Source organism: Chiloscyllium punctatum, chromosome 36, assembly GCF_047496795.1.
Source record: "Chiloscyllium punctatum isolate Juve2018m chromosome 36, sChiPun1.3, whole genome shotgun sequence".
NCBI lineage: Eukaryota > Metazoa > Chordata > Chondrichthyes > Orectolobiformes > Hemiscylliidae > Chiloscyllium > Chiloscyllium punctatum.
Genome location: NC_092774.1, coordinates 41,774,638 through 41,789,341, shown reverse-complemented (window position 1 = coordinate 41,789,341; position 14,704 = coordinate 41,774,638). Strand labels below are relative to the sequence as shown.

At 45.9% G+C, this 14,704-nt stretch overlaps 1 protein-coding gene across 2 annotated transcripts; it reads right to left on the bottom strand.

The window, feature by feature from the left end:
* Positions 1 to 2,095: 2,095 nt before the first annotated feature.
* On the bottom strand, positions 2,096 to 14,348 carry LOC140460973 (uncharacterized). Of its 2 annotated transcripts, none has more exons than XM_072555728.1 (2): positions 14,200 to 14,348; positions 2,096 to 4,246 (listed from the first exon to the last, which is right to left on the bottom strand). In XM_072555728.1, the coding sequence occupies exon 2, from the start codon at positions 3,857 to 3,859 to the stop codon at positions 2,960 to 2,962; it is 900 nt and encodes a 299-aa protein (XP_072411829.1). In that variant the 5' UTR covers positions 3,860 to 4,246; positions 14,200 to 14,348; the 3' UTR covers positions 2,096 to 2,959. The 2 variants fall into 2 exon arrangements, with proteins under 2 accessions (XP_072411829.1, XP_072411828.1); XM_072555727.1 differs by lacking the exon at positions 14,200 to 14,348 and adding an exon at positions 5,171 to 5,293.
* Between the last annotated feature and the right edge of the window lie 356 nt (positions 14,349 to 14,704).

Here is a 14,704-nt window from a genome sequence, read left to right as displayed (position 1 = left end):
AATATGAAAGATTTAATCTAAAATTGTTTAGTGAAGGACATCTCCATGACCGTGGACTCCTTTGGCTATAAATTCTGTGATCATGATCTTATTGTCCATGACCACCTGATGAAAGAGCAGCATTCTGAAATGGAGTGATCAGTAAAAATGTCTCATTTGGATCCCCCAAGGTTAGAAATGGAAGCATCTCTCTTCAAGGTTACAGTTTGATTTGCCCTTTCAACGTTCTTGAAATGTAAGGTGTTCCATTGTAGTGTTCAATTCTGATCCATTAAAATCAGTATCCAGTCTCATCTGAGTGTAGAACCAACAAAAACTTTTCGGTTTGCTTTTTAGATGTGACATCTTCTCTCCCTCCCTCTCGGGTGACCCAACAGGACTACCAGAGCTGGAAGTACCACACTTGAAATACGATTGCTGACCTACAGTTTTCTTGTGCTGTTGAATATAAGGATTTAAAAGCTGCTCGCCTGATCTCTCACAAAAGCACAAAAACAGACTGCTCACCCATGTCTGCGTAGAGGAGAAATTTCAGGTGGAACAGATCATAAAATAACTGTTACCAGTCCCACAACACGTGTTTCCCATGGACAAAGTTAAAAATCTCACAACACCAGGTTATAAACCAACAGATTTATTCGGAAACACTAACGTTTGGAGCACCGCTCTCTTATCAGGTTGGTTGTGGAGAATGAGATCATGTTCATGGAATTTATAGCCAAAGGAGTCCAGTGTCATGGAGATGTCATATATTAAACAATTTTAGATTAAATCTTTCATCTTTTAGAATGGGTTTCTGCTCTTTGGCATGTTAATTCCAGAACTTGTTTTTAATTACCTTCTCAAGAAAGTCATTCAAATGCAGAGCTTTTCTAACAATAGGTGTGAATTCTGTCTGGGTCCCAGTGTTGAGTCAGACAGACATTTTTCTTAGAAATGTTGTGCATTTAAATTACATTCTTGAGAAGGTAGTTTTTAGATTAGGGTGTAGGTTAGGTTCGATTGGCCATGCGAAATTACCCTTATTGTTCAGGATATGCAAGGTAGGGGGGATTAGCTATGAGAAATATGAAGTAAGGGAGTGGGTCTGGGTGGCAATGGTGCTAAATGCCTTCTTAACCATCCAGTCTACCAGTTCTTTGCAGGTTGCATCACTATGTATCTGAACCCTCTTACGTCTCTGTTTTAACTATACAAGCCCTGTCCTTCCTCGTTTTAGCAAAATGCAACCCCTTGCTTTTATTCATACCTCTCTCATATACGCACACCCTAACACTCTCACACACTCACAGATTAATACTCCATCACATTTAACCAAGCATGCACACACTCTTACATGCACTCTCACATACAAACTCACATGCGCACACACACTCATGCACACACACACAACTCTATGGAGTGAATTTTTATTGGCAGAATTATATTTGCAGATACTTTCAATTTTGCTCACAAAGCACACAATCTACAAGCAGTCAATCCATGTAATATTTTATATATTCCTACGTTAAAAACAGAACGAGTCTAATTCAAGATTGGGATACTGACAGACTCGAACCTCACAACTTTAATGTATTGTGGGAGCTGAGATGTCACTATTTTTTTAAAATATAAAACCATAAGTCATCTCAAGAACATGACTTAGATGTTGTTCTTGGAGTAACATATTAATGAACCGAAACCTGCAACCCATTCTAAAAGATATCAGTTGCATGACACTGAATTTTGCTAAGATCTATGTCTTATGATCCTGCTCCACAGCTACCTGTGGAAGGAGCAGCGCTCTGAAAGCTAGTGCTTCCAAATAACCTGTTGGACTATAACCTGGTCTTGTGTGATTTTTAACTTTATCCACCCCAGTGGTTTCTAGTGAACACAGCCCAGACCTCCCAGTAAACTTTACAATGCCAATGAAACAACACAGTACCTGCACTCCTGAAAAATTTACAACTTCTAATGATACTAGCTACCCATTCACTGCTCCATCTGATACACAACATTGCAAACTTAGTGCAGGAGGCTGAAAGAAACGAACAGCTTCAAAACAAAAATCCTCTTGGAGCTCAAAACTTTGAATGAGATTCTGAGCCCACGGTAAGTTCAGGTAATCTTTATTGTGACCCAACTTTGTTAAAGCTTCAGATCCTCCTTAGGCGACTGACTGTGTGGAGTTTGCACGTTCTCCCCGTGTCTGCGTGGGTTTCCACCGGGTGCTCCGGTTTCCTCCCACAGTCCAAAGATGTGCAGGTCAGGTGAATTGGCCATGCTAAATTGCCCGTAGTGTTAGGTAAGGGGTAGATGTAGATGTAGATGTAGGGGTATGGGTGGGTTACGCTTCGGCGGGGCGGTGTGGACTTGTTGGGCCGAAGGGCCTGTTTCCACACTGTAAGTAATCTAATCTAATCTAAAAAGGTGTAGAAAAAGTAGCTGCTTTTTAAACAGCTCAAGGTCAAAGCACACATACTCCTCACTCCCCCATCCTACCTCACTTTCTTTACTATTGGTCATCACCGAGTTGTCCCTTTGTAATTGGATCCTTGGTACAGCCGTAACCTGGAGGAAGTATTGCCTCACTCAGCAATTTCAACCCATACCCTGTCTCCTAGTAAGTTTCTCCCTGCTCATCTGCCAGGGGCTGAGTGGGGGGGGGGGGGAAAGAGGGGAGGTGCTGGGCAGTGTAGTGTTAACCACACAGCTGTGGATCTGGAGTCACGTGTAGGATAGACCAGGTAAAGGATGCAGCTGGGTGACTGAATGAATCCTTTCCCACAATGGCAGTTTCCTTCCCTAAAAAAAGAGTATGCGTGAATCAGATGGGCCCCCCACCCTAAAAACGGTTTCATCATCAGATTCTGAACTGCAGATTTCTGACAGAATTCCAATTCCGTGATCTTGCCATGGCCGGATTCAAACTCAGGAGTCCCCGGAACTGGGTTGATAGTCCAGTCCCTAATGGCACTCAGTTGTTGCTCCTCCAATCACCCTGTGATGGCACGTGAACTCGTTGGTGCCTCCGCAGGTGGGAGGAGCGGGTGAAGGCCTTTCCACACTCTGTGCAGCCGAAGGGCTTCTCCCCAGTGTGGATCCGCTGGTGGGTCTGGAGATTGGAGGAATCGCTGAACCCCTTCCTGCACTCAGGGCAGCTGAAGGGCCACTCCCCTGTGTGAACCCTCTGGTGTCTCAGCAGGATGGAGGAATTGCTGAAGGCCTTCCCGCACTCTGTGCAGGGGAATGGCCTCTCCCTCATATGGATCTGCCGGTGGGTCAGCAGAGTGGTGGAATTGCTGAAGGCCTTCCTGCACTCTGGGCAGCTGAAGGGCTTCTCCCCAGTGTGGAGACGCTGGTGCTTCCACAAGTTGCTCACCTGACTAAATCCCTTCCCGCACTTGGGGCAGGTGAACGGCCTCTCCCCTGTGTGGACCCGCTGGTGAGTCAGCAGGTGGGAGGAATTGCTGAAGGCCTTCCCACACTCGGGGCAGCTGTAGGGCCTCTCCCCCGTGTGGACCCGCCAGTGGGTCAGCAGGTCAGAGGAATGTCTGAATGCCTTCTTGCACTCGGAGCAAGAAAACGGCCTCTCACCAGTGTGGAGTCGCTTGTGGGTCTGGAGGTTGAAGGAATTGCTGAAGGCCTTCCCGCACTCGGGACATGGGAACGGCCTCTCCCCTGTATGGACCCGCTGGTGAGTCCGCAGGGCAGAGGCCTGGGTAAAGCCCTTCCCACACTCAGGGCAGCTGAAGGGCCTCTCTCCGGTGTGACTGCGCCGATGAGTCTCCAGGGCAGATGGGACACAGAAGCCTTTCCCGCAGTCACCACACTTCCATGGTTTCTCCACAGGGCGGGATTCCTCAGATTTCTCCATGACCGAAGCTTCAGCCGCACACAAATGCGTGTAGAGCCCCTTCGCACCGTGATTTCCTCTTAACAGGCGGTATAGCTGTTACACTCTCCACACTCAGTGCACTGCAAGAGTAGGTCTCTCATCCAGTCCCACTGATACTGGAAATGTACTCAAACAGGAACCAAAAAGCTTTGCTCCTTCTCACAGAATCACAGTAAAAAATCGTTGTGGTCCTGATGGATTGAGTGACCGTCAGACATTGACACCAAAGTGAAGACTGCTGACTCTGGAGAGTCACTGTCAAAAAGTACGGCACTGGAAAAGCTCAGCAGATCAGGCAGCATCCGAGGAGCAGGAGAGTTGACGTTACAGTTAATTTTGAAACTTCTGTCTTCAGATCTTCAAATGCTGTAAAAAGAGAATATTAAGTCATCACTGTCAGTTCTGCTTTTTGCAGAACATTCTTTTCTTTTATTATTCCACAAAACAGAAAGCGTCATCCCATTCTCTCTCTCTCCCCCTCTGTTCTCACTCCACTTTAAGTAATTCTCCTGAAGGTGCTGATTCAGGATTTTACAGGTGCAGAAAAGCAAAAACGTCAAGGCTTATCTCTCTGAAACTCCACCTGAAAGTTAATATCTTTCACGTCATTGGCATAATGCTGAGAGTGAGCAGGTCTGATTTGGAAAGCAAAATAAAGTGTGCCAATTCAGGATGAGCCTGCAATGCAGCTTCTTGAGGAACAACCTCAAGAAATGGTTAATGTCCCCGGGAAGGGAAGCATAATGAGACTTCAAGGTATTAACACCGACACCAGAGAGAGAAACAGAACATACAGACGTGGCAAACGTTACTGGAAAGCCAGAATCATAGAGATATACACACAGAAACAGACATAGGCATTTAAGTCAAACTATTCTGTGCTGACCCGATATCCTAAATTAATCTAGTGACATTTGCCAGCACGTGTTCCCTGGCCCTCTGAACCGTTCGTTTTGATACACCCGTGCAGATGCCTTTTAAATGATACCAGCCTCCATACTTTCTCTGGCAGGTCATTCCATACACACATTCACACCCGACCAAACCTTGTGAAAAAATTGCCTCCTTTGGTCTCTTTTAAATCTCCACGCCCCCTCCCCCTAAACCAATCACCCTCTAGTTCTGGACTCCCCCACCCCAAGGAAAAGACCATGTGTATTTACCCTATCCATGCTCCTTATGATTTTATAAAAGTCTATAATGTTACCCCTAAGATTCTGGCGCGGGCTGGGGAAAACAGCCCCACCTTATCCTTCCGTCCCTCCTCAACCGGGCAATTAAGACACAGACCTGAGTTTGCAGAGTCTGCTCCCTCCCTGGATTCACTCCAGTTACTACCAGTGAACAGATTTTCTCCCTCTTAGATTGAACAGTTGCTCAGCGAAAGGGTTTTACTCTGAAACGAGCAGAGCCACTTCCGCGTTGTGACGTCATCGATGGGTCGATGCGGCAGAGGGAGAGACAGGAAGGGGAGGAGCGTACAGCGGGTAGGGGGCGGAGCGATAGGGCGGAGAGACGATTGGGGTCAGGGGCGGGGCGACAGAGTGGAGCGAGAGGCGGGTACGGAGGCGGAGTGCGGCCGGGACAGTGGGAGGAGCAAGTGTCGAGCGACGGCCCACGAGATAGGGCGTGACGAAACAAAGGGGCGGGGCGAACGGCGGCTCCGCACTGCGCCTGCTCCGAATTGACGAACCGCACTGTTCTGCACAGTTTGCAAAAATCTTTTCCCTTCAGAGAATCCGCACAATGTAGAAGCAGGTCACCCGGCCCAATGAGACCACACCGACCCTCCGAAGGGTAACCCACCCACATCCATTCCCTTTCCTCTCCTGCCCGATATTTACCCCCCGAATAGACCTCACCTGCACATATCTAGGCACGATGGGTAATTTAACATGGTGAATTCACCCTAATCTGCACATCCCTGGACCATGTGGGGAAATTTAGCATAGCCAATCCACCCTCACCCATCACAGATTAACTACTCTCCGGGAAAAACAGCTCCTCCTAAACTCTACCTTAAATCTACTCCCCCTAATTTTATGGCCGAGTCTCATCCACCAACAGAAACAACTAGACAAGGCAGGGAGCTGGTGGGCGTGCGTCTGGATGGCATGCTCTTCAGAGGGGTTGAATGGCCTACTTCCACACTGTGGAGATTGAATGATTTATTGCAGTCGTGTTTGCCCCGGATCACAGCGCGCAGAACTACCCACCTTCCACCAAATCAAAAGACAAGTCCCACCCTGCCCTCTCGTATGTGTGTTATCTGTCTGCTTAATCGTTTCCAGTGAATACGGCCCAAACCCCGCTGCTGTCAGTAAACTTTAAAATGCTCAGGAAACAATGTAACGAGGACATGCCGCAACCCAAAGGACTAGCCACGCTACCATACATCAGGAGCATTTCTGAACTGACAGCCAGACTACTGCGACCACTAGGACTCATAACAGCACACAAACCAACAGCCACGCTCAGACAACAACTCACCAGAATGAAGGACCCGATACCCAACATGAGCAAAACTAATCTAGTGTACAAAAATCCCATGCAAGGTCTGCACAAAACACTACATAGGACAAACAGGAAGACAGTTAACGATCCGTATACACGAACACCAACTAGCCACGAAACGACACGACCAGCTATCCTTAGTAGCCACACACACAGACGACAAGCAACATTACTTCGACTGGGACAACACTACCATTATAGGGCAAGCCAAATAAAGAACAGCCAGGGAATTCCTAGAGGCATGGCATTCATCCACAGACTCTACCAACAAACACATCGACCTGGACCCAATATACCGGCCACTACAGCGGACAGCTGGAAATGACAACTGAAAGCGGCAGAGACAGGCCACTATAAATGCCGGAGGAAACAGCACAGAAGCACTTCACAGGAGGCTCCCAAGCACTGAGGATGTCACCTAGACAGGGGACGAAACGTTTGCAAGACAAATTCCCACTCAGCGAACAGAATCACAACAACGAGCACCCGAGCTACAAATCTTCTCCCAAACTTTGAAAACAATGTAATACCTGAGGTACTGAAAACCGTAAGGTTTCTAATGATAACAGTGACTGATTCACTCCTTCTGATGTACAGCAGTGGAAATACAATGTTGGAGGCTGAAAGAAATGAGCAGTTTAAAACAAGAACCCACCTAACCCTTCACTTAGCACCCCACTCAGCACACTGTACATACTGCCGGTAAACCTTAAAGCACTTCATCCCCACAGTGCAATGAATTCCCACTTTCCACTAAAATTCTGGATGTACTCATTCACTCAGTTGCTGTCCCACAAATTAAAGATTTCACTGTAACTTGTTCTGTGCAATGAACCAGAATTGATCAGGGACCTCGAAGTGAAGGAGCCATTGAGAAGTAGTGACCATAATACAATACGCTTCAATCTCCAATTTGAGAGGGAGAGGGTACAATCGGAAGTGACAGTATTCCTGTTGAATAAAGGGAACCATGGAGCTATGAGGGAGGAGCTGGCCAAAGTTCAATAGTGCAATACCTTGGCAGGGATGACAGTGGAGGAACAATGGCAGATATTTCTGCGTATAATGCAGAAGATGCAGGATCAGTTCATTCCAAAAAGGAAGAAAGATCCTAGGAGGAGGCATGGGTGGCCGTGGCTGATGAGGGAAGTTAAGAAACATATAAAGTTAAAAGAGAAAAAGTATAACATAGCAAAGATAAGTGGGAAAATGGAGGACTGGGAAGCTTTTAAAGAACAACAGAGGATTACTAAAAAGGAAATACACACAGAAAAAAATGAGGTACCAAGGTAAACTGGCCAAAAATATAAAGGAGGATAGTAAAAGCTTTTTTAGGTACTTGAAAGGCAAAAAAGTGGTTAAGACTAAAATTGGGCCCTTGAAGAAAGGCGAATATGTTACGGGGAACAAAGAAATGGCAGAAGAATTGAATTGGCACTTCAGATCTGTGTTCACTGGGGAAGACACAAGCAATCACCCTGAAGTAACAGTGGCTGAAGGACCTGAACTTAAGGGAATTTATAGTTGCCAGGAATTGGTGTTGGAGAGACTGTTAGGTCTGAAGGTTGATAAGTCCCCGGGGCCTGATGGACTACATCCCAGGGTACTGAAGGAGGTGGCTCCAGAAATCGTGGATGCGTTGGTGATTATATTCCAGAGTTCGATAGATTCGGGATCAGTTCCTTCGGATTGGAGGGTGGCTAATGTTGTACCACTTTTTAAGAAAGGTGGGAGAAAGAAAACAGGAAATTATAGAGCAGTTAGTCTGACCTCAGTGGTGGGAAAGATGCTGGAGTCTATTATAGGGGATGAAATTATGACATATCTGGATAGTAGTAACAGAATAGGTCAGAGTCAGCATGGATTTATGAAGGGGAAGTCATGCTTGACTAATCTTCTGGAATCTTTTGAGGATGTAACTCTGAAGATGGATGAGGGAGATCCAGTAGATGTCGTGTACCTGGACTTTCAGAAAGCTTTTGATAAAGTGCCACATAGGAGGTTAGTGAGCAACATTAGGGCACATGCTATTGAGGGAAAAGTACTAACTTGGATTGAAAGTTAGTTAGTTGGCTGACAGGAAACAGAGTAGTGATAAATGGCTCCATTTCGGAATGGCAGGCAGTGACCAGTGGGGTATTGCAGGGATCAGTGCTGGGACTGCAGCTTTTTACAATATATATTAATGATATAGAAGATGGTATGAGTAATAACATTAGCAGATCTGCTGATGATACAAAGCTGGGTGGCAGGGTGAATTGCGAGGAGGATGTTAGGAGATTACAGGGTGACCTGGACAGGTTAGGTGAGTGGTCAGATGCATGGCAGATGCAGTTAAATGTGGATAAATGTATGGTTATCCACTTTGGTGGCAAGAACAGGAAGGCAGATTACTATCTAAATGGAATCAATTTATGTAAAGGGGCAGTACAAAGAGATCTGGGTGTTCTTGTACACCAGTCAATGAAGGTAAGCATGCAGGTACAGCAGGTAATGAAGAAGGCTAATAGCATGCTGGCCTTCATAACAAGAGGAATTGAGTATAGAAGCAAAGAGGTTCACTGGCCACTTGGGTGTTTTCCCTTTTCAGAATTGGACCATTTTGTAGAAGCAAAGAGGTGCTTCTGCAGCTGTACAGGGCCCCGGTGATACCACACCTGGAGTACTGTGTGCAGTTCTGGTCTCCAAATTTGAGGAAAGTCATTCTAGCTATTGAGGGAGTGCAGTGTAGGTTCATGAGGTCAATTCCTTGAATGGCGGGACTACCTTACGCTGAAAGGTTGGAGCGACTGGGCTTATATACCCTTGAGTTTAGAAGGGCTATAAGATTATTAAAGGATTGGACACTCTGGAGGCAGGAAACATGTTTCCGCTGATGGGTGAGTGCCGAACCAGAGGACACAGCTTAAAAATACGGGGTAGACCATTTAGGACAGAGATGAGGAGAAACTTCTTCACCCAGAGAGTGGTGGCTTTGTGGAATGCTCTGCCCCAGAGGGCAGTGGAGGCCCAGTCTCTGGATTCATTTAAGAAAGAGTTGGATAGAGCTCTCAACGATAGTGGAATCAAGGTTTATGGAGCTAAGGCAGGAACAGGATACTGATTAAGGATGATCGGCCATGATCATATTGAAAGGTGGTGCAGGCTCAAAGGGCAGAATGGCCTACTCCTGCACCTATTGTCTATTGCTCCCAGTAAGGGCAAAGCTGCTCTGAAAGTGCTCTGACTCTACTGCTTTCAGCAAAGCTGATTAGAGTTAAAAAGCATGGAAACAGACCCTTCGGCCCAGCTTGTCATGCCAACCAAATATTCTAAATTAACCTAGTCGCATTTGGCCCATATCCCTCTAAATCCTTCCTATTCATGTACATATCCAGATGCCTTTTATATGTTGTCATTATCTGGTAGTTTGTTACAAACATGCACCATCCTCTGCACGAAAACCTTGCCGGTCACGTCCCTTTTAAAACATTCCCCTCTCACCTCAAACATATGCCCTCTAGATTTGGACTCCCCTACCCTGGGGAAAAGTGCTTGGGTATTTACCCTATCCATGCCCCTCATAAACATCTGTAAGATCACCCCATAGTCTCCAATTCTCCAGGGAAAATATCCCTGGCCTCTTCAGCCTCTCACTATAGGTCACAAGCATGGCAACAGCCTTGTATATCTTCTCCAACCAATTCCAAAGTTTCACAACCTCTTTGCTACAGCAGGGAGACCAGAACTGAACACAGTATTCCAAAACTGGCCTAAACAATGTCTTATACAGCTGCCAAATGCAGCACCTCTCATTTCTCTAAATTAAACTCCATCTGCCACTCCTCGGCCCATTGGCCCACCTGAACAAATCTAATTTATAATGAACTCTCTTTCCTCTCTTATTCCCTAGAAGCTGAAAATCTCCATCCCACATACTCTCTTTCCATTTGCCAAAACTAATCCCTGCTGTACCTCATCCTGAAGGGTCTGCTTCATGCTGACTAACAGGCCCACACTCAGGAGAGATCTAATTGAAACACAGAGAATACTGAATGGCCTGGATACAGTGGACGTTGGGAAGATGTTTCCGTTGGTAGGAGAGACTCAGACCCGAGGGCACAGCGTCAGAGAAAAGAGAAGGCCTTTTAGAAAATAGATAAACATAAAACTCTTCAGCCAGATAGTGGTGAATCTATGGAATTCATTGCCACAGAAGGTTGCAGAGGCTAGGTCACTGAGTATATTTAAGACTGAGACATATGTTCTTGAGTACCAAGGGGATCGAGGGTTATGGAGAGAAAGCAAGAGAATGGAATTGAGAAACCTATGAGGTACAATTGAATGGTATGAGCAGACTTGATGGGCTGAATGGCCTACTGTCTGCTCCTATGTCTTATAGTCTCTTGCTGTCCTGGACACAGAGTGAGAACTGGGAACAGCAGTCGGCCATTTGTTTTTTTGAGCCTGCATAAGCATTGAACAGATCATAACCGGATATGAATCTAACTACATCTAAGTGGATAGGCTGGGACTTTTTCACTGGAACACAGCAGGCTGCGAGGTGACCTTATAGAGGTTTATAAAATCATGAAGGATATAGATGAGGTGAACGGCGGGTCTTCTTTCTCTGGGGTGGTTTCAAGATTAGGGAGCAAATTTTGACAGTGAGTGGAGAAAGATTTTAAAAAGACATGAGGGGCACCAGTTTGTTTTAAAAAAACACAGAGCGTGGTTTGTGTGTGGAATAAATGTCCAGAGGAAGGATGCAGGTACCGTAACAACGTTTCAAAGAAATTTGGACAAGTCCATGAATAGGAAATGTTTGGAGGGATATGGGCCAAACACAGGCAGATGGGACTAATTTAGTTTGAAAACATAGTCAGCATGGACTAGTTGGACTGAAACTGTTCTAAAACCATTTCCTTGCCTTCCCCCATAAACATCCACTTATTTGTTGTTCAAAAATCAGACAAACTCAGCCTTGAATACACTCAATGACCCCCCCTAACTGCAGGAAGACATCCCACTTCTGAACTCAATTCCTCTTGTTAAAATACCACTTGCCTTGCTGATTGCTTGCTGACCCTGTCTGACAACTGGTATTGACTGGTTTCAATTACATTCACACATCATTCCTGATGAAGGGCTCATGCCCAAAATGTCAACTCTCCTACTCCTTGAATGCTGCCTGACCTGCTGTGCTTTTCCAGTGCCACACTTTTCGACTCTGATTTCCAGCATCTGCAGTCCTCACTTTATCCACACTCCAATACATCACCATTTAAACAATACACCTCCTTTCTGCTTTTTTTCACACCATAGGCTATAATTTTACATTGTGGGATTGCATTTGCCATGTGTTAGCCAATTGTGGACTTCTCTACATCGGGGAGACTTGGAGAACCCATTGTGCCTGGGCCCGCAGAGGCCGACCGGAACTCCCAGTCACCAGCCATTTTAATTCCCCTTCCCACTCCCTTTCTCACATGACCATCTTTGACGTCCTCCCTTACCACAATGAATCAAACTGCAAATTGGAGGAACAACATCTCATCTTCCGCCCGGGCTGCGTAGAGTTGGGAGGACTCAACATTGGGGAACTCAATTTCAAATAAGCTCCCTATCTTTCTAGCTCCTCCTCCTCCCTGCCATCAACCAGATTCATTCCTCTCATTGATGGGGGCTAGAGGGTGGGGCTGGGGAGAACAGAAAGAGAATGGACGGGGGCTGGGTGGAGCTGTGGATAACAGAGAGAGAGAATGGACGGGGGAGCAGAGCGTGCGGGAGAGGAGAAGGACTTGGGGGGGAGAGAAAGGCCTGCAGGGCAGAGCGTGGGGGACCCGGAGAATGGGGGAGAAGGGTCTGAGAGGGAGAATGTGGGGGTAGAGTGTTGGGGGGGGCAGGAGAGAGAATGGTGTGGGGTGCAGAACGTGAGGAGAGAGAGAATGGACGGGGGCAGAAGATGGGTGGAGAGAGAGAATGAGTGGCAAGGAGAGGGTGGGGGCGGTGGAAGAATGGACAGCAGAGAGTTGGTGGAGAGAGAGAATAGACAGGGAACAGAGAGATGGAGAGCAGAGGGTGAGGGGAGAGAGGGAGGATAGATGGGGTCAGAGGGCGGGGAGAGGGAAATGGACAAGGGGCATTGTGGGTGGCAGGGTGGAAATGGACAGGAGGAGCTGTGGATGGACAGGGGATGCTGAGGGTGGGGGGAGGGGAACGGAAAGGAGGTGCTGTGGGTAGCAAGAAGAGAATAAGTGACCTCAAGGACAATTGTTTTATGCAGAGGGTTGTGTGTGTGTGTCTGTGTGTGTGTCTGTCTGTCTGTCTGTCTGTCTGTGTCTGTGTGTGTGTGTAAAACAAGCTGCCAGGGAAGTGGTGGAGATGGGTACAATTACAATATTTAAAAGGCATCTGGGAGGGATATGGGCCAAAGGCTGGAACTTGGGACTGGGTCAGCTTGGGACATCTGGTCAGCATGGATGAGTTCAACCAAAGGATCTGTTTCCATGCAGTATGTCTCTAGATATCTATAACTGTATGATTGAAACCAGACCTTTTTACTGATAATCTTCCTGCTGGACTTTTGTAGTGCACTCAGTTTCAGGAGATTTGTGGTGGGTATAAGTGGCACATGTCTCCTATCATGGGAATTCTGGAAAATATAAAAGGGCTGATAAAAGTACTTCACCTTTGGGAACACTGGGTCTTGTGGAAGCAGGGCATTTGACAAACCTTTTCAGAGAAATTTCCTCCAACTGGTGCACTATAGACAGATTTCCCACGGAACATTACACAGATATTAAGAATGTTACCTTCTGTAAAACATTTTCCTGAAAAATGCAGAAGAATTCAACTTGCTAATGTGAAACAAATGTTGGAGAAAAAGGAAACTGCCAAGATCAAAAGGCTGATGAATCTCAACATTTATCAGATTGTTTCGAGAACAGAAAAATCTGCACTGGAGACACCCTGAAAAGGGTTGTCTCATACCTATTCCTTCAATTAGTTTTGTATGTCTTAATTGTTAAGTCATACCTCGTACATGGAAAGATGGCTATGGTTTGTGGAAGTCAGTCATCTCGGCTTCAGGACAACTCTGCAGGAGTTCATAGGCCAAACCATCTTTTTCAATGACCTTCCTCCATCATAAGTTCAGAAGTGGAGATGTTGCAATAATTGCAGATGTTCAGCACTATAAACAACTCCTCATAAACTGAAGCAGTTCAGTTTGAAATGCTACAAGATCTTAACCATATCCAATGGGCTGATGAGTGGCAAGTAACATGAATGCCACGCAAATGTCACACAATGACTCATCCCCAAAAGAGATAATCTGACCACTGACCTGTGATATCAACAATGTTACTGTCACTAAGTACCCCACGATCAACAGCCTTGGGGTTTACCATTGAACAGAAACTCAACTCGATGAACCATATATACACAGTGGCTACAAGAGCAGGTCAGAGGCCAGAAATACTGCAGTGAGTAACTCACCTCCTGACTCTCCAAAATGTGTTCCAATTTCTACAAGCCACAAGTCAGCAGTGTAATGGAATACTCCCCACTAGCTTGGATGGGGTTGCAGCTTCAACTGTATTTGAAACGCTTCATACCATCCAGGTCAATGTTGCCTGCTTGATTGGTACCATATCCACTGTTCAGAAGCAGTAGTGTGTAGTATCTACAAGACGCACTGCAAAAATTTACCAAAGCACCTTACAAATTGCCTTTCAAACGAACAACCACTTCCATCGAGAAGGACCAGGAAAACAGATACATGGGAACACAACCTATTGCAAGTACCCCTCCAAGCCACTTACCATCTTGACTTGGAAATGTATTACTGTTCCTTCAGTGTCACTGGTCCAAATCCTGGAATTCCTTCCCTGAAGACATTGTGGGTAACCGGACAGGATGTGGACTGCAAAGGTTCAAGAAGGCAGCTCACCATCACATTCTCAAGGAGAACCAAATGCTGGCCAGCCAGTGACGCCCATGTACCAGAAGTAGATTTTAATAAATTATTGTAACAGCGAGTTGGAATCTGCAAACTAAAGAGAATCAACGTTAAGAAGGGTCAGATGGAGAGCATTGATTCGGTGCTTATTTGAGAACAGATAAAGAGTGATTATACTGACACTGACTTGGAACTAGAGTTTAGAGTTAAACACCTGTAGTGTTCTACTCAATGCATAAATCTAAAATCGCTGAAAGATTTGCCCCTGACGTGTACTTCATTAACACATGAATAGGACAATTAAGAAGGCATATGGGATACTGGATTTCATGACATTAATGGCGCCTTCAATTCCCACAATCCCATGC

Coding starts and splice junctions, on each gene's coding strand:
- LOC140460973 (XM_072555728.1), bottom strand. CDS start 3,859: ATGGAGAAATCTGAGGAATCCCGCCCTGTGGAGAAACCATGGAAGTGT.